Genomic DNA, 19,697 nt, shown 5'->3' on the forward strand with positions numbered 1-19,697 from the left:
CCCAGCTCTGGCTTCCTGCTCAGAGCAGAGTCTGCCTCTCATGTTCTCCGTGCCCCTCTGCCTCATTCATGTTCTCTCCTTTCTCTCTCAAATAAATAAAATCTTTTTAAAAAGTGTTCTAATAGGACTATAAAGGTATTATTTGAAAGGAGAATTCGGAAGGTACAGACTGAAGAATACATCAGTAAAAGGTGTGAGATTGTAGAATACAGTTAGTTACAGTAAAAATGAATATATAAAATATTTAATGAACATATTCTATGAACCAAGAATTTCATATTCTTTATTTAACATTTAACAACTTTGTGAGATATGTTCTTTGATTCTGATTTGATAGACAGGGAAATTAAGATGTAACAATATTAAAGTAATTTACCCAAGTTTTCAGGTAATAAGCTGAAAATAGACTCAAAATGGATGAAGGACCTCAATGTGAGAAAGGACTCCATCAAAATCCTTGAGTAGAACACAGGGAGCAACCTCTTCGACCTCAGCCACAGCAACATCTTCCTAGGAACATCACCAAAGGCAAGGGAAGCAAGGGCAAAAGTGAACTATTGGGATTTCATCAAGATCAAACCAAACCAAAGAGGCACAGAATCTATACTCAGAAAACTATAAAGTACTCATGAAAGAAACTGAGGAAGACACAAAGAAATGGAAAAATGTTCCATGCTCCTGGATTGGAAGAACAAATATTGTGAAAATGTCTATGCTACTTAAAGCAACCTACACATTTAATGCAATTCCTATCAAAATACCATCCATTATTTTCAAAGAAATGGAACAAATAATCCTAAAATTTATATGGAACCAGAAAAGACCTTGAATAGCCAAAGGAATATTGAAAAAGAAAGCCAAAGCTGGTGGCATCACAATTCTGGACTTCAAGCTCTATTAAAAAGCTGTCATCATCAAGACAGCATGGTACTGGCACAAAAACAGACACATAGATCAATGGAACAGAATAGAGAGCCCAGAAATAGACCCTCAACTCTATGGTCAACTCATCTTTGACAAAGCAGGAAAGAATGTCCAATGGAAAAAAGACAGCCTCTTCAATAAATGGTGTTGGGAAAATTGGACAGCCACATGCAGAAAACTGAAATTGGACCATTTCCTTACACCACACATGAAAATAGACTCAAAATGGATGAAGGACCTCAATGTGAGAAAGGACTCCATCAAAATCCTTGAGTAGAACACAGGGAGCAACCTCTTCGACCTCAGCCACAGCAACATCTTCCTAGGAACATCACCAAAGGCAAGGGAAGCAAGGGCAAAAGTGAACTATTGGGATTTCATCAAGATCAAAAGCTTTTGCATGGCTAAGGAAACAGTTAACAAAACCAAAAGATGACTGACAGAATTGGAGAAGATATTTGCAAATGACATATCAGATAAAGGGCTAGTGTCCAAAAATCTATAAAGAACTTAGCAAACTCAACACCCAAAGAACAAATAATCCAATCAAGAAATGAGCGGAAGACATGAACAGACATTTCTGCAAAGAAGACATCCAAATGCCCAATGGACGCATGACTTAACATCACTCAGTATTATGGAAATATAAATCAAAACCACAGTGAGATACCACCTCACATCAGTCAGAATGATTAAAACTAACAAGTCAGGAAATGACAGGTGTTGGCAGGATGCAGAGAAAGGGGAACCCTCTTAAACTGTTGGTGGGAATGCAAGCTGGTGCAGCCACTCTGGAAAACAGCATGGAGGTTCCTCAAAAAGTTGAGAACAGAGCTACCCTACAACCCAGCATTCGTACTACTGGGTATTTACCCTAAAAATACAAATGTAGTGATCCGAAGGGGCACGTGCACCCAAATGTTTATAGCAGCAAGGTCCATAATAGCCAAACTATGGAAAGAACCTAGATGTCCATCAACAGATGAATGGATAAAGAAGAGGTGGTATATATACACAATGGAATACTATGCAGCCATCAAAAGAAATGAAATCTTGCCATTTGCGATGATGTGGATGGAACTAGAGGGTATCATGCTTAGTGAAGTAAGTCAATTGGAGAAAGGCAACTATCATATGATCTCCCTGATATGAGGAAGTGGAGAAGCAACATGGGGGGGTTAAGGGGGTAGGAGAAGAATAAATGAAACAAGATGGGATTGGGAGGGAGACAAACCATAAGTGACTCTTAATCTCACAAAACAAACTGAGGGTTGCTGGGGGGAGGGGGTGGGGAAATGGGGGTGGGATTATGGACATTGGGGAGGGTATGTGCTATGATGAATGCTGTGAAGTATGTAAACCTGGTGATTCACACACCTGTACCCCTGGGGATAAAAATATATTATGTTTATAAAAAATAAAAAATTAAAAAATAAAAGCTGACAGATCAAGATATGAGCCATAAGTTTCAATGCCCTTCACATTCTGACTGATTTCAGTAAATGTTCCAAAGCACAATAATTTATTTTTCTCTGTCTCTATTTATTACCCAGTAATTCTATGAATTTGGAAAAAGTCCTTAGATATAACAAAACAAAATAATAATTTATAAATGAAACACCCTCTAGAGGAAGAGAAAGGGAGGTTGCCATATATTCATTGTTAGTATAAGATGGACAGAAAACTACTGTGCAATTTAAATCATCACTATTTCCATGAAATAATTAACAGTGGCATAACCAAAGACTAATAACAATAACCTTTAATAATTAGCATAAATAATAATATATCTAACATTGATTATTTTAAGTATAGTTATAGAGTCAAATATCCATGTTTCATCTCACATAATAATCATAAAAACCGTACAAGGTAGAAATTATAATGCTGTCCATTTTATGTATGAGCAAATTGAGGTTTAAAGAGCATTTAAGTGACTTCACCAATGTCATCCCCCTAGTAGTCAAAATTATTACTTAGGCCATCATATGCTAGTATGCCATTATTATTAGAACATTATAAATATTATCTACATGATCACTGATTGCATAAAAATTAAATATAGAATCATTAAAATATAACAAATGTGGTACATTTACTAAGATCTTAATGTATATATTTATATGGATATCACAAATAGTCTACTGCTTAACAGAGACATTTTTAACTCTTTCTAGTTACTATCTTTTCAAAAGAAAAAAAATAGGGACGCCTGGGTGGCTCGGTTGGTTAAGCAGCTGCCTTTGGCTCAGGTCATGATCCCAGCGTCCTGGGATCGAGTCCCGCATCGGGCTCCTTGCTCGGTGGGGAGCCTGCTTCTCCCTCTGCCTCTGCCTGCCATTCTGTCTGCCTGTGCTTGCTCTCTGCCCCCCTCTCTCTCTGATAAATAAATAAAATCTTTAAAAAAAAAAAAAAAAAGAAATAACATGTAGGCTAATGAAATGAATTCACTTGAAGCAAAACATTATTGTGACACACAGAAAACAGGATTTATTATTCTAATCAAAGCTGTATCGGCTTTTAAATAATTAAAGGAGAAAAGACTTCACTGTTAAACTCTCCCCGAAACTTACCATTAACGTACTGCACCAATCCTCCGTCCACGTGCGGACTCGGCTCCAGCCGGCGTTAAGCACACAGAGCCGCTCCTCTAAAACAGGCTCACTGCCCTCAATCAAGTTCTTCAGGGCAGCACTGCTCTCAGTGATGGCATTTAAATCAGCTCTTCTCTTTTCCAGGTCCTTCAGAATATTCTAAAAAAGAAAAATACCAAGACCCACTTGATCTTTCCAAACATTATGAAAGGTTTTTGTTTTTCGTTTTGTTTCAAGATTTTATTTAAATTCAAGTTAGTTAACATATTAAAACACATAAAAATACATTAAACACAAAAAACACATAAATTCAAGTTAGTTAACACATGTGTATTAGTTTCAGGGGTAAAATTCAGTGATTCAGCACTTGCAGATAAAACCCAGTTTACACAACTTTAATTTTTTAAAAACTTTTCTTCTACATATGTGTAGTAGTCCATGAGTCCATGACTCTCTTAAATAATTCACAATATGTCAGAGGTTTCCAAAACTCCACAACTAATTCGCAAGTTGAGAGTTAACTTCCTAATAAAAACTAAAATATTTAATTATGCAAATATAAAAAAGTAACAAATTCGGTTGTGAAAAGGTAATCATTTCATTAATTTTAAGTACAAATGCTACTTATTACACACAAACACCAAGTATCTTCATCATAGCTTTAGACATAACCAATTTTATGTTCAGTAACTATAACGTGGCAAAGCAGAACTATCCCAGAAGTTACAATTCTCAAAATTTTATAATGAATTTATCTTCTGGGCCACTACAGGAAACTACTGATGTGTGTTACATTTATTTGGAAGGATAACATCCTGTACTAGGTGCCTTAATATATAATCTGTTGTATTAATATTATAAAAAATATTTCATCTTAGCTAAATCACAGGAGAACTAGCATGTCTAAGCTGTAGTCATATAGTTGCCATATGCAAAGATAATACTCTGGGTGGTATAGTGATAACTTGATTTGCACATTCATAAGGTTTGACCAGGCAAGACGTGTACTCAGAGAGATACAGCAAAAATGCTGGATTCCAAAATTAAAACTACAAAGTTCTAAAATCAAAAAGTAACATGAGCATATCTACCCCACTGCTATTGTACCTTTTTTAGCCAACATTTAAACAAATCATTTCCAAGAGCTCATTTATATTTAATCTCACATCATTAAATTACATTTTGGAAGGCATAAAAATTACAAATTCCCAGATGAGTCAAGGTTTAAACATTCACTTGGCCATATCAAATACTGGTATATTTATAAAGGCACTAAAATGTTTCTTCTAAATGTTCTTCTCCAGAAGGGAGTTTAAAAAAAAAAAAAAAACCACAGCCAAACTCTTTGCAGTAAAGACTTTCTATCTACCTTCACAGGGAATGTACTGATTGACTAGAACAGTCTTTTAAGAACTTTATAAAATAGGGGCCCTTGGGTGGCTTAGATGGTTAAGCATCTGCCTTCAGCTCAGGTCATGATCTCCGGTCCTGGGATCGAGCCCCACATCAGGCTCCCAGCCCAGTGGGGAGCCTGCTTCTCCCTCTGCGTCTCCCTCTGCTTGTGCTCTGTCTCTCTCTTTCTCTCTCAAATGAATAAATAAAATCTTAAAAAAAAAAAAAAAACTATATAAAATAGGGGCACCTGGGAGGCTCAGTCCATTAAACATCTGCCTTCGGTTCAAGTCATGATCCCAGGACCCTGTGACTGAGTCCTGTGTTGGACTCCCTGCTCAGTAGGGAGTCTGCTTTCCTTCTCCCTCTACCCCTTCCCACTGCTTCTGGGTGCGTGTACACGTGCGCGTGCACGTGCGCGTGTTCTCTGTCTCTCTCTCTCTCAAATAGACAAAGTATTTTTTAAAAGAACCAAACGAAACAATTAACTACAAGTAATTAAATGTAAACAGTGCACACAACTATCTACACTAATAGACTGTATTGTAAAGAAAATGACTATAATGAAAATAATATTTACGCTACTGAATAAAAATGCTATTAAAGTTCAGGAATGAAAATGCCATTTAAATTTCTACATTCAAAAAATTTTACATAATTTTTAAGTGCAAATACATTAAAATGTTGTGAAATATGAATGTCTCTTAAATCTGAAAACAACACTGAAAAAGTGGGTGGTTATGTTCCACACTGATGTCTCATTTGATTATTCTAATGAAGAGAATGTGCTTTGAATTCGTAATTTGTATTTACCATCTTCATTATTTCAAACCTGAAATAAGAGTAAATGGTAATCTTAAAATGAATAGTACCAGAAGAGACAATCTTACACTGTTTTAAAAGTCTTTACCTTAAAATATAATCAGAATCAACTAATTGAATCGAATTGATGTGAGTACACAAATAGATGATTAAAAATTAAATATGTGAAAATCATATCGCTGATGTACAAGCTGTCATTAGTATAAAAGAGAAAAAGCATACTTTTTATATACCTATAAAAACAAATATGTAGGAATAAACAACTTTGCATACATACATAATGTTTTTGAAAGAAAAACCCAAAGCATTATGTAGTAATATAAAAAAAATTGGAAAGAAAAAGGAAATATACCATTTACTAAGAAGACTTATAACAAAGATATTGATTCTCCTCAAAATAAATTTATAAATTTATGGAAATTCAAACCAAATTTTCTAAGAGAATTTTTAAAATAATTTCAGACTAGCATATTTTAAGTTTATATGAGTACACACATACACACACAAAACAGAAACCTAAAGACAGAATCTCTTAACTACATGTTGAAATATATTATGAAGCCATATAGTTAAACAGTTGAAGAACATTATTCAGAGGGTCAGATAAGTGAAGTGGAAAACAGAGAAAAGCAACAGGTAAAAAGAATATATGAATTTAGCAGGTCAAATCAGAAAGGAAAAAATAATAAATAGTGCTGAGATAAACAGTTAACTATTGGCCCAGAAGGATTAAAACATTAAAGGTAAAAGATGAAACTACAAAAGAGCTAGAATAAAATGTAAGTAAAGAATTATATAACCTGGAGTTGGACTTTCTAAGAAGCACTAAAGACAGAAACAATGAAGAAAAAGATGAATTTTATTCTTTAAAAAAATATACAATATGGTAGTTTTAAAAAATACAGAACAGAAAGGAAACTTTTTTACAGAGGCAAGGAAACAAAAAACAAAAACAAAAAACGAAAAGAAAAATGAAACAACCCACAACACACTAAGTATTTATTATTGGGGTAGGTAAAGAGTTATAAATTAAAAGACCAGAACGGTCAAAACTACAAAAAGGTAGTTTTTCCTTAAGTAGGCTCCATGCCCAGTGTGGAGCCCAATGTGGGTTTGAACTCACAACCCTGAGATCAACACCTGAGCGGAGATCAAGAGTCAGATCCTTAACAGAGAGCCATCCAAGTGCCCCAAAAAGGCAGTTTTGTAAAAAGATCTACAAAGGCCTCTAAACTTTGGAAAATGTTGCAATTAAATAACCAAAACATGATATTTGCCTACCTTTGAGCAAGCAGGAATTCTCACTCACAGTTGATGGGTATAACATTTCCAAAGGCAATTTTATAATGTGTATAAGAATTTTAAATGGATATATCCCTTGAAAAATATTTTTAAGTCTAAGAATTTATCCTCAAGAAATAATCATGAATATATGCTATGATTTAGCTTCAAGTATATTCATCACAGCATTTTTTACAATAGTGGAAACTGGTAATAATTTAAATGGATATGAATAGAGGAATGGCTTAATTTTAAAAAACCAATAAAATACTACACTTCTCCAATGTGTGATACAAAACCTCTGTAGGTAAAGAAAAATATTAAAGATAAAAGATAAAAGTTTTTAAGACAAGGTTAAGAAACATTAGACACAATATAATTATTTTTAAACGCTTCTGTCTGTTCATGTTTATATGTGTCTATAAAAAATAAACAAAAACAGTGTATTCTTTGAGTAGAAATGATTTTGGCTTCCGTCTTTTTTCATTACACTGTACAAATGTCATTCAATTAGCTTACATGACTTAAGTTATTAATAAGAAAATAATGGCTTTCAGACTGTATTGTAAAAGAAGATATTATTTTTTTGAAAAACTTAAACAAAAAGAAAGTTTGATGCCTTTGCTTTGCTTTCTTTGCTTTTTTTAAATTAAATTAATTTATTTTCAGCATAACAGTATTCATTATTTTTTCACCACACCCAGTGCTCCATGCAATCCGTGCCCTTATAATACCCACCACCTGGTACTCCAACCTCCCCCCCACCCCACCACTTCAAACCCCTCAGATTGTTTTTCAGAGTCCATAGTCTCTCATGGTTCACCTCCCCTTCCAATTTCCCCCAACTCCCTTCTCCTCTCTAATTCCCCATGTCCTCCATGCTATTTGTTATGCACCACAAATAAGTGATACCATATGATAATTGACTCTCTCTGCTTGACTTATTTCACTCAGCATAATCTCTTCTAGTCCCGTCCATGTTGCTACAAAAGTTGGGTATTCATCCTTTCTGATGGAGGCATAATACTCCATAGTGTATATGGACCACATCTTCCTTATCCATTCTTCCGTTGAAGGGCCTCTTGGTTCTTTCCATAGTTTGGCGACTGTGGCCATTGCTGCTATAAACATTGGGGTACAGATGGCCCTTCTTTTCACTACATCTGTATTTTGGGGGTAAATACCCAGGAGTGCAATGGCAGGGTCATAGGGAAGTTCTATTTTTAATTTCTTGAGGAATCTCCACACTGTTCTCCAAAGAGGCTGCACCAACCTGCATTCCCACCAACAGTGTAAGAGGGTTCCCCTTTCTCTACATCCCCTCCAACACATGTTGTTTCCTGTCTTGTTAATTTTGGCATTCTAACTGGTGTAAGGTGATATATCAATGTGGTTTTAATTTGAATTTCCCTGAGGGCTAGTGATGATGAACATTTTTTCATGTGTCTGACAGCCATTTGTATGTCTTCATTGGAGAAGTGTTTGTTCATATCTTGTGCCCATTTTTTTATGTGATTGCAAGGACCTGACAGATTCCCTGGGGAATTCTACCAAACTTTCAAAGAAGAAATAACACCTATTCTCCTGAAGCTGTTTCAAAAAATTGAAACAGAAGAAAAACTTCCAGACTCTTTTTATGAAGCCAGCATTACCCTGAGCCCCAAAGCAGGCAAAGACCACACCAAAAAGGAGAATTTCAGACCAATATCACTGATGAATATGGATGCTAAGATTCTCAACACAATCCTAGCAAACAGGATCCAACAGCACATTAAAAAGTTTATCCACCATGACCAGGTGGGATTCATCCCTGGGCTACAAGGATGGTTCAACATTTGCAAATCAATCAATGTGATAGAACAAATTAGTATGAGAAGAGAGAAGAACCACATGGTCCTCTCAATTGGTGCAGAAAAAGCATTTGATAAAATCCAGCATCCGTTCCTGATTAAAACGCTTCAAAGTATAGGGATAGAGGGAACATTCCTGAACTTCATCAAATCTATCTATGAAAGACCCATAGCAAATATTATCCTCAATGGGAAAAAGCTTGCAGCCTTCCCATTGAGATCAGGAACAAGACAAGGATGCCCATTTTCACCACTCTTGTTCAACATATCATTAGAAGTCCTAGCAACAGCAATCAGACAACAAAGAGAAATAAAAGGTATCCAGATTGGCAATGAAGAAGTCAAACTCTCTCTCTTCGCAGATGACATGATTCTTTATATGGAAAACCCAAAAGACTCCACCCCCAAACTACTAGAACTCATACAGCAATTCAGCAACGTGGCAGGATACAAAGTCAATGTGCAGAAATCAGTGGCTTTCTTAAACACTAACAATGAAAATACAGAAAGAAAAATTAGAGAATCGATTCCGTTTACTATAGCACCAAGAACCATAAGATACCTGGAATAAACCTAACCAAAGAGGTAAAGGATCTGTACTTGAGGAACTACATAACACTCATGAAGGAAATTGAAGAAGACACAAAAAGATGGAAGACCATTCCATGCTCTTGGATCGGAAGAATAAGCATTATTAAAATGTCTATACTGCCTAGCAATCTATACTTTTAATGCCATTACGATCAAAATTCCAACAGTATTCTTCAAAGACCTGGAGCAAATAATCCAGAAATTTGTATGGAATCAGAAGACACCCCAAATCGCTAAGGAAATGTTGAAAAACAAAAATAAAACTGGGGGCATCACGTTACCTGATTTCAAGCTTTATTAAAAGCTGTGGTCACCAAGACAGCATGGTACTGGCATAAAAACAGACACATAGACCAGTGGAACAGAGTAGAGAGCCCAGATATGGACCCTCAACTCTATGGTCAATTAATCTTCGACAAAACAGGGAAAAAATACACAGTGGAAAAAAGACAGTCTCTTCAATAAATGGTGCAGGGAAAACTGGACAGCTATAAGTAGAAGAATGAAATTCAACCATTCTCTTATACCGTACACAAAGATAAACTCAAAATGGATAAAAGACCTCAACATGAGACAGGAATCCATCAGAATCCTAGAGGAGAACATAGGCAGTAATCTCTTCGATATCAGCCACAGCAACTTCTTTCAAGAAGACAAAGGAAACAAAAGCAAAAATAAACTTTTTGGGACTTCATCAAAATCAAAAGCTTCTGCACAGCAAATAAAACAGTCAAAAAAACAAAGAGGCAACCCACGGAATGGGAGAAGATATTTGCAAATGACAGTACAGACAAAAGGTTGATATCCAGGATCTATAATGAACTCCTCAAACTCAACACACACAAAACAGGCAATCATATTAAAAAAAAAATGGGCAGAAGATATGAACAGACACTTCTCTTTGCTTTTATCAGCAAATTCCAATGTTCCCCTTTTCCTTCCTGCATCCCTTTTCCCATCTTCTTGTTACATCACACGGTCCATGACCTAATTAAACTTTTCATGAGCTATTGTAATACCTTATATCTTGACTCTCATTCAACTGTTACCCCTACAAAGTGTTCAAATTAAGAAATGGTTGCATCATACATGACCTCACAGCACCTGCTCTCGACTTCCTACAAGTAAACACCTGTAGATGTCAACAGTGATATTTGTGGCTTTATATAAATTTCCCTCACAGTATTAGTATTTGGCACTTATCTGTATTACACATGCTTCTTTCTTAGGAAGTACATTTAGGGAAGAAGAATGCCTTTGCTAAAAAAAAAAAAAAAATGACTTTGTGTTCCATCAATCTTTTGTCCACCTCAAAAGAATCAGCAAATCTACTCTCTAATCTCTGATGTCGAAATAACTACAGAGTTACAGAAAACTCTTGGATCTTTCATTGATTTTGTTTTTTGAAAATTCTGTTCCTATGCACTTTACACCAGTTCACTTTCAATATAAAGATTAGTTACGGGTGTAAAAGTTATTACAGAAGAATTAATACTCGGCCCAATACGCTGTGAAAAACCAATACTCAAAAACTATCACCAGCTGTGAAGGTAGTGATTAGAATGTTTTACGTACCACACAGGCACAATGATCAATGTGAGTTTAATGGTTTTGGAATCAAGATAAAAATATCTTCTTAAAATTGTTGTCTTTTTTTTTTTTAAAGGTTTTATTTATTTATTTATTTGACAGACAGAGATCACAAGTAGGCAGAGAGGCAGGCAGAGAGACAGGAAGGGAAGCAGGCTCCCTGCTGAGCAGAGAGCCTGATGCAGGGCTTGATCCCAGGACCCTGGGATCATGACCTGAGCCAGAGGCGGAGGCTTTAACCCACTGAACCACCCAGGCTCCCCAAATTGTTGTCTTTTAAAATAGTCTTTTCTTTTTTCTTAAGACAGAGAAGTGGAAAAAATAATGGAAAAAAAAGAAAATGCTGTATTTAACATGAAATGGAGATAAAGGACATCCTGAACAAAATGCCACAGGAGACCCTGGCATAAAATTGGCAGGTAACCCGAGTTACAGCTTACTTTAGCCCAGGAGATTTCTATATCCAAGTCCCCACTCAAGCCTCCGGACGTGGATTTCTGTACCAATTCAGCTTCAGTAACAGAAAGCCATTCAGAGAGAGAAGCAGTCTCTTTCTTCATTTTCCGGGCCAACTGTGATGCTCTTTCCAGGTCCTGTTTTCCCTCTGTCACCTAAAAAGGAGAAAGAGAGAGGGAGGGAAGGAGAGAGAAAGGGAAAGGAAGAGGGAAAAGAACACAAAAAAGAATAAATTCAAATAATAACCAAAGATCCAAACTATTAATACTTAACCCCCAAGACATACATAACCTTTCACTCTCCCACCTGGAATCACTCCATTCTTGTATTTCTACAAGGGGACAACATACTACAGAGGTTAAGTGTGGGACAATGCTGGGTTACTTTCTAAGTGACCTTGGTAGAGGCATAGCCCTCCAAAGGTTGGTATTTATGTATCAAATTAGAAAGATACATACACAGAGGGCTTGGTGCAGTCCTTGTAACAAAGTTAAGGAATCAGTAAATGGTATCTTTTTTTTTTTTTTTTAAGATTTTATTTATTTGACAGAGAGAGATCACAAGTACATGGAGAGGCAGGCAGAGAGAGAGAGAGAGGGAAACAGGCTTCCTTCCAAGCAGAGAGCCGGATGCGGGACTTGATCCCAGGACCCTGAGATCATGACCTGAGCCCAAGGCAGCGGCTGAACCCACTGAGCCACCCAGGCACCCAGTAAATGGTATCTTTTATGTTTTGAATGGAAGATGCCTTACAATCCTCTCAAGAAAGAATTCTGTTTAAAAAACACACACATTGGGGTGCCTGAGTGGCTCAGTGGGTTAAGCCTCTGCCTTTGGCTCTGATCATGATCTCGGGATCCTGGAATCGAGGCCCGCATCGGGTTCTCTGCTCAGCGGGAAGCCTGCTTCCTCCTCTCTTCCTTCCTGCCTTTCTGCCTGCTTATGAACTCTGTCAAATAAATAAAATCTTACACACACACACACTAGATTCTAGAAATTTGAGGAGGAAAGAGTATGATTTTCATAATTATGTTTTACCATTAACTACTTAATTTAAAATAAATAAATGCCTATGCAGCATAAACCTTTAGTATTATTTTGTTTTTGTAGCTGACGGAAAGCAAAATGAACTGAACAAACATTTATGAGGCTCTTAACATAACTCCCATATCATGCTGAAGAATCCTACCCATGCTATGCAGTAAGATCCACAGCCCCTGTGAGAAGCAGGTTGGGGCAGTGACACTTAAAGGGGCTAAAGCTATGATCAGGGGGACATGGCCACTGAATTGAGCCTGGTCTGACCCTTTTACATTACGTGATGGTACTCTCAAAACTATCATTCATTATCTAAAGCTGAGACAGCATTTTTAAGGGTATCACAAAACAATACATAAATAAAAATGTGTTCTTCCTTTTATGTGCACAAATGCAGAGATAATTCTCATTATAAGCAACAGAGTGATAAGTCATGTATGGGATAAGATTTTTCTTAGATGATAGAAAAACTGAATTTTCTTAATAAGTAATGTGGAATTGCATTTCTTTTTTCTGGCCTCCTAGGTTCCATTTTACTGTTTCATACCTCAAGGATTGATTATTATTAAATTCCTTCTTAAAAGTAAAATATTTTTCTCTACAGAGTTTAATTAGAATTCATGACTTTAAATTAATAGCCCCTCAATGCAGACTTCAGGAGACAAATACATGAATTATGTTAAAAGATATTAGGCATTCAGAGGACCTCATCTGATTTTGACATGCCCAGGCAGTTACACAAGCATCATAAAACTTAATGCTACCAAAGGTTCGCATATACCCGGAAGAAAATAATTTACAGCTTAACTTACAATTCCCTCTTCTCAGTCCAACCAATACATTTTGAGATGCAGTCCATTCTAAATTAGGCAGTATCAACTTGGAAGATTTTACCTAACCATTTTTCCTTTTTCCCTCTTAGATATTCAACCATTCCCTCTTCACAGGATGATCCCCATAAGCTATGAAATATACTCAAGTCTCGGGGCACCTGGGTGGCTCCGTCAGTTAAGCATCTGCCTTTCCCTCAAGTCATGATCTCCAGGTCCTGGGATGGAGCCTCCCAGGGGGCGGGAGGGGGAGCGCCCCTGCTCAGCAGGGAATCTGCTTCTCCCTCTCCCTCTGCCCCTGTCCCCTGTTCATGCTCTCTCTCTTCTCTCAAGTAAATAAATAAAATCTAAAAATATATGTATACTCAAGTCTCTTATAGTTTTAAAAAAACTGGCTTCTTTGGCTGCATCTCCCCTAAGACCTTCCTCTCTCCTATCTCGCCCTTACCAATCCTCTAAAGCATTTTCTTACCTTCCCCACATTTCTTCCCTTCTCCCATCCTGTCTTCTGCCCCATCACTCCACAGAAATTGTCTTTGCTGATCTCAATAAGGACTTCAAGGGCAACAGATGTAAATGGGCATCTTTAAGTGGACATCATTTTTAATGTTCAGTAATTCAAAAACAGTGCCTACACCCATCTCAAAATACCTTTTTCCATTGGCTTCCCAGCCCCAGCACTCTCCTGGTGTGCTAACACTTCTTGCTACTAACTGTTGTTTCATTTACGTATATTTTGTTTTTTCCATGTGGTTTTTTAGGGTGTACAATGTGATCATTTTATGACTTATACAGAGTGAGATGATTACCACAACTTAATCAATGCATCCATCATCTCCCATAGTTATCTTTTTTTTGGAGGGGGGGGGGTAATGAAAACACATCTATCCTCTCAGCAGATTTCAAGTATACAATTATGGAAAAAAGTATGGTGGCCCCTTAAAACATTAAAAATAGGGTGCCTGGGTGGCTCAGTGAGTTAAGCCTCTGCCTTCGGCTCAGGTCATGATCTCAGGATCCTGGGATTGAGTCCCATATCGGGCTCTCTGCTTGGCAGGGAGCCTGCTTCCTCCTCTCTCTCTGCCTGCCTCTCTGCCTACTTCTGATCTCTCTCTGTCAAATAAACAAATAAAATCTTAAAAAAACACACACATTAAAAATAAAACTATTATATGATCTAGTAATGCTACTTTGGTGTATATATCCCAAGGAAATGAAATCAGTGCTTAGAAAAGGTATCTGCATGCCTATATTCATGGCAGCATTACACATGATAGCCAAGATGTGGAAACCACTTAAATGTCCACCAATGAACAGATAAATAAAATGTGGTACAGCTATACTTAAGTTTCTTTTGCAGATACATCTTCCTCAAATTTCTTACTAAATGATCTAGTTCCTTAAGACTTTGTTCAGGCCTTTTTTTTTTTTAATTAAAAATTATTTTTATTTATTCCAGTTTTATTGAGATATATCACTGTATAAGTTTAAGGTATACAGCACAATGACTTTACTCACATAGATTACAAAATGATTACCACAATAACTTAAAACATCCATCATTTCATACAGATACCAAAAAAATGGTTTAAAAACATCCATCATTTCATACAGATACAAAAAAAAAAAAATAGTTTTTCAAACATCCATCATTTCAGACAGATACAAAAAAAAAAAAAATGGTGAAGAGAACTCATGTGATTTACCCTCCTCACCACTTCTCTACATACAAATACAGTGGTGTTAGCTGTAGGCAGCATGTTGTACATTATATCCCTAGGGCTTACATACCTTGTGACTGTGAGTTTGTTATTTTTTATCACTTTCATCCAATTCCTAGACCCACCAGTCCCCCACCTCTAGTAGCCACAAATCTGATCTCTTTTTATGTGAGTTTGGTTGTTGCTCTTTTAGAGATTTCACATAAATATGAGTCATACATTATTTGTCTTTCTCTGTCTGACTTATCTCACTTAATACAATGCCCTCATTGTGCTAAATGAGATATACCGTATATAGTACATATATACACATCTTCCATATCCATTCTTCCATCAGAGGACACTTGGGCTGCTTCCATGCCTTGGCAACTCTAAACAGAGCTACTATGAACATAGTGGTGCCAATATCTCTTCCATGTAATATTTTTCTTTAAGATTTTATTTTATTTATTTGTTAGAGTGAGAGAGAGAGAGCATAGGCAGGCAGGCAGAGAGGCAGGCAGAGGCAGAGGAAGACACAGGCTCCCCGCGGAGCAAGGAGCCTGATGCGGGACTTGATCCCAGGACACTGGAATCACAACCTGAGCTGAAGGCAGCCGCTTAACCCACTGAGCCATCCAGGCATCTTTCTTCGATATAATATTTTTGTTTCTGTCAGATATATACCCAGAAGTAGAATTACTGGATCATACTATAGTTCTATTTTTAATTTTTTGAGGAACCTCTCCACTCTCTTCCACAGAAGTTGCACCAATTTACAATCCTACCAACACTGCACAGCCTGTTCACATCCTCGCCAGCATTATCTCTTCCGATTGAATAGGTGTGAGGTAGTATCTCACTGCGGTTTCGATTTGCACTTCCCCAGTGATCGGTCATTCTTGAGTACCTTCTCATGTACCTGTTGATCATTCATATATCTTCCTTGGTGCAATGTCTATTCAGGTCCTCTGCTCATTTTTAATTGGATTATTTGGGATTTTTTGCTATTGAGTTGTATGGATTCTTTATATATTTTTGATATTAACTCATTATCATATATATAATTTACAAATATTTTTTCCCCATTCTGCAGGTTGACTTTCCATTTTGTCGATGATTTCTGTGGCCGTGCAGGAGCTCTTTAATTTGATGTAGTCCCACTCATTTATTTTTTATTTTGTGGCCTATATAGGTTTTTCTTTTCTCATTATATCTTCTCCCTAGACAATCTCATCATCACTGAAAACTTTAATTACAGTCTATATGCAGATGACTCATAAAATTCCTAGCTTCAGCCCAGATATAGTCTCCAGACTTGAATAACTTTGTGAGTACCCGACATATTCAAGTCACTCTCACAAAGGCATTTAACATGTGAACATGCCCAATCCATACTTAGGACTTTTCCATGTTTCCGCCTTTCCTTCCAGTGCCTACCCTCAATCATAGCACCATGATCTTCTGCGTAACCAAGCCAGAAACCCAGAGGTCATCGATCATCTCCTACCGCACTCCCACATCCTGATCCATCAACTCTTATTCACTCCACTTCTTCAATGTGTCTGAGACCATCTGCTCCTCATGCCATCTCCACCGCTCCACCATCATTCCTGCCACCATCATTTCTCACTAAGAACACAATGACTTCCTCACTTCTCTCTTCACATCCACTGCTGCCCTTCTCCAGCTCATCCCCCAAACTGCAGTGAGTGATTGTTGAAAAAGCTAATGCATGAGCTTATTATCTCCCTGCTAAAATCTGCAATAACTTCTTAAACCTCTTAAGATTAAAATCCTTATCACACACCCAGACACTAGTATGCTCTGGTCTCATCCCTTTCCCCAATACCATGTTCCCCCACACTGCTCTCTCTGCATTAGTCACACAAATGTACCATGCTGCCTCTTGCCACAGGGCCTTTCCACATGCTCTCCCAGCAACCTTAAAAGCTGCTCTCCCACTGCTTTCACCCAGGATATTCCGACTCATCCTTCAGATTTCAGTTTACACACCGTTTCCTGAAGGAAATGTAACCCCAGGTACGTTCCTATAACCCATGTCTGGGCCAAATCCTCCTTGACATATATACTCTTAAAGCACCACATACATTCCTTCCTAACACTTCAGACTGCTAATGTGATGGTACTTTGTAAGACTACCTGATTAATGTTTTCTTCTCTCATAACCCTAAAGTCGATTAGACAAAGAGACAATTTATGTTTTTGTGTGCCACTCAATCTCTACTGCCTATATGCTTCCTGTTAAACAGTACCATCTCAATTGTGTTGAATGACAAAATGACTTAACACTAAAACCACAGACACAACTGGAGAACTGACATTACAATGGCAACACCATTCCCATCCAAAAAATGCCAGCTGATGAATAAATACAGTAATATTTGAGAAATAACTTCAGCTGTATAATAATACCAAGAAGCTCTACACTGTGTTCCAGATGTGCAATGTATCAAAATGATATAAAATGTATTAGATTAGCAATCTCCTCTTGCTTTAGTGAGGAGGTCAAAATTGTCCAGGAAATGTACGTATCGCTTATTCTTATTGATCCAAAAATGATAACAAAATTCCAGCTAGTTTTCTCTGGGTCTGTGCACCAACTTAGGTACTATTTAAAAACCCAAAAAGGATCTAAAATATTATCTAACACAGCTCTCCAATATTGCCAAGAAGATATCACTTTAAACACTTTTGTTGTAGTTTTGTTTTGCTTTGCTTTCCTGGTTTCAGTGCAGAGTTCTCACAAGAGAAGACATTCAACCTTCTGAATACAGTCATTCATAATATATGGCCAAAAGTCCTTTTGCAGATTCACTCAGATGCCCAAATTATAGATGTTTCTTAAAAGGATTTCAGATCCTGCTAGATTAATGTGAACTTCCTGTCACTTACCATTTATTAGAGTCCCAGTGTTTTAATATTTCTCAGTAGACTACTCAATTTAGAAATCCCGGGACCAGTAACTTGAGTTTATACAGGGGCTATCACTGGGAAAGTTTCCTTAGAATAACTTCTGAAAAGTGACCAGCCATTGAAAATACAAAAATGAGTCTGGATTAAATATTAAAAGTAAATTTCTCTACAATTCATCATTGTGATAGTAATATATAGCTGTAAAGAAATATAATAAAAAAATACTGAAAGAATTGAAAGCACTATTATTAGTGCCCCAAAATTCAAACATGCATTCTTCTAGGAGCAAGATTTTAAAATGCATAAACAAGAGAGACGCAAGGGAGTGGGGGGCTTGTCCTTACCTGGGCACCCAAGTCATTGTAGAGAATCTTCAGAGAAGTCAGCTGTTCATCCATCCCCTTGGGATTGTCTGTTTGTTGCTTCTGGACAATGTGCCTTCCTGTTTTGATTACAGTCTCCACTTCCAGCTTGACTTCACTCAATGTTTTATAGAGTTTCTTTAAAAGAAAGCAAGGCACATTTTACATACTGTGGTGAAAAGTTGCTAATTGGAGTCATTTCAGAATGCGGCTTATACAGACTGACAGCTACAAAGTAACTATGGAGATCAAAGGGCTTTATCTTCCTCCGATTTGGTTCAAAGGACAAGTGAAGTGAAATCAAGGTTGTATTATCTTTTTAAAATCAGATAAGAAAATAAACTAATAGAGATTATACTTGTTTAAAAATACCTTCAAACATGTATTTTCAAGGTTTAGGGAAGTACTTAGGAATAAAAACATTTTTCCTACATAAAATGGAAAAATATTATGACTAAAAACTGAACGTCTATCATTTTTTAAATTACATTTTTAAAAACCATACATGCTATTACTAGAAAAAAAAGCCAGGCTTGGCTATACTTCTGGCTGTTGAAATTTGGAAGTATTAACATCCACTTTTTTTTTTCTTTAGAATTCTGTGAAGTACCAAGTCTACCACAACGAGCATGTATTACTTACATGATAAAAAGATATATACTCAATATACCAAGACATATGTAACTATAAGAAATGGAGTTATGTAGGTCAAATTCAGAGCCGTCCTCATCCTAGTTACCTTGAAACTAAAAAGCTTTTATGTGAGTAAGTTCTCTTGTTTCCGTCCATCATGACCTTGACCTGAAACATCTCCTGTGGCATTGTCACATAACAGCAGACCACTGGACTAAGTTACACAAGGTCAAGGACAGTGTTCTACTGGCCTCTGTGTCTCGTTAAATCAATAACTACTTACATCTACACTCACACACATACATACACATATGCACACAAATGCAAACATACACACTCACATAAACACACATAATCACATACTCAAAAATTTAAACTGTTCATTCTTCCACCCACTCTAGCTTTTGAGTACACAAAACTTCAGTGTCCAACAATAAGGAGACTACAGTTTTGAAAAGCACAAAGAACTCTGCCCCAACTTTGTCTTAACAAGTGTCATCTTAAGTTCTTTGTGAGTCTTCTCAAGGAGAAGACCAATTCTAAGATTGTATATACTTAGCTATATTATTTTTAAATTTCTACTCAACTGAATTATAATGTTCAAGACCAAAATAGCAATAAGGCCTTATAAATAATTTTTTTCACATCTTAGTTTTAAACTGGAATTTAAATTTTTACTTTCCTAGAGAATGGGTTT

General features: G+C 36.7%; 1 protein-coding gene across 6 annotated transcripts in view; it reads right to left on the minus strand.

The window, feature by feature from the left end:
• Positions 1–19,697, minus strand: part of UTRN (utrophin) — a 500,711-nt gene that overhangs the window by 293,827 nt on the left and 187,187 nt on the right. For all 6 annotated transcript variants that reach the window (XM_004752757.2, XM_004752758.3, XM_004752759.3 and 3 more), the window contains 3 exons: positions 18,350–18,505; positions 11,485–11,655; positions 3,498–3,677 (listed from right to left, as the gene is read on the minus strand). In XM_004752757.2, coding sequence (XP_004752814.2) covers positions 3,498–3,677; positions 11,485–11,655; positions 18,350–18,505 — 507 coding nt within the window. The remainder of the gene's footprint in view (positions 1–3,497; positions 3,678–11,484; positions 11,656–18,349; positions 18,506–19,697) is intronic.

The sequence above is a fragment of the Mustela putorius genome, unplaced genomic scaffold, assembly GCF_011764305.1.
Source record: "Mustela putorius furo isolate JIRA1106 unplaced genomic scaffold, ASM1176430v1.1 tig00003863_pilon_pilon_pilon, whole genome shotgun sequence".
Lineage (NCBI taxonomy): Eukaryota > Metazoa > Chordata > Mammalia > Carnivora > Mustelidae > Mustela > Mustela putorius.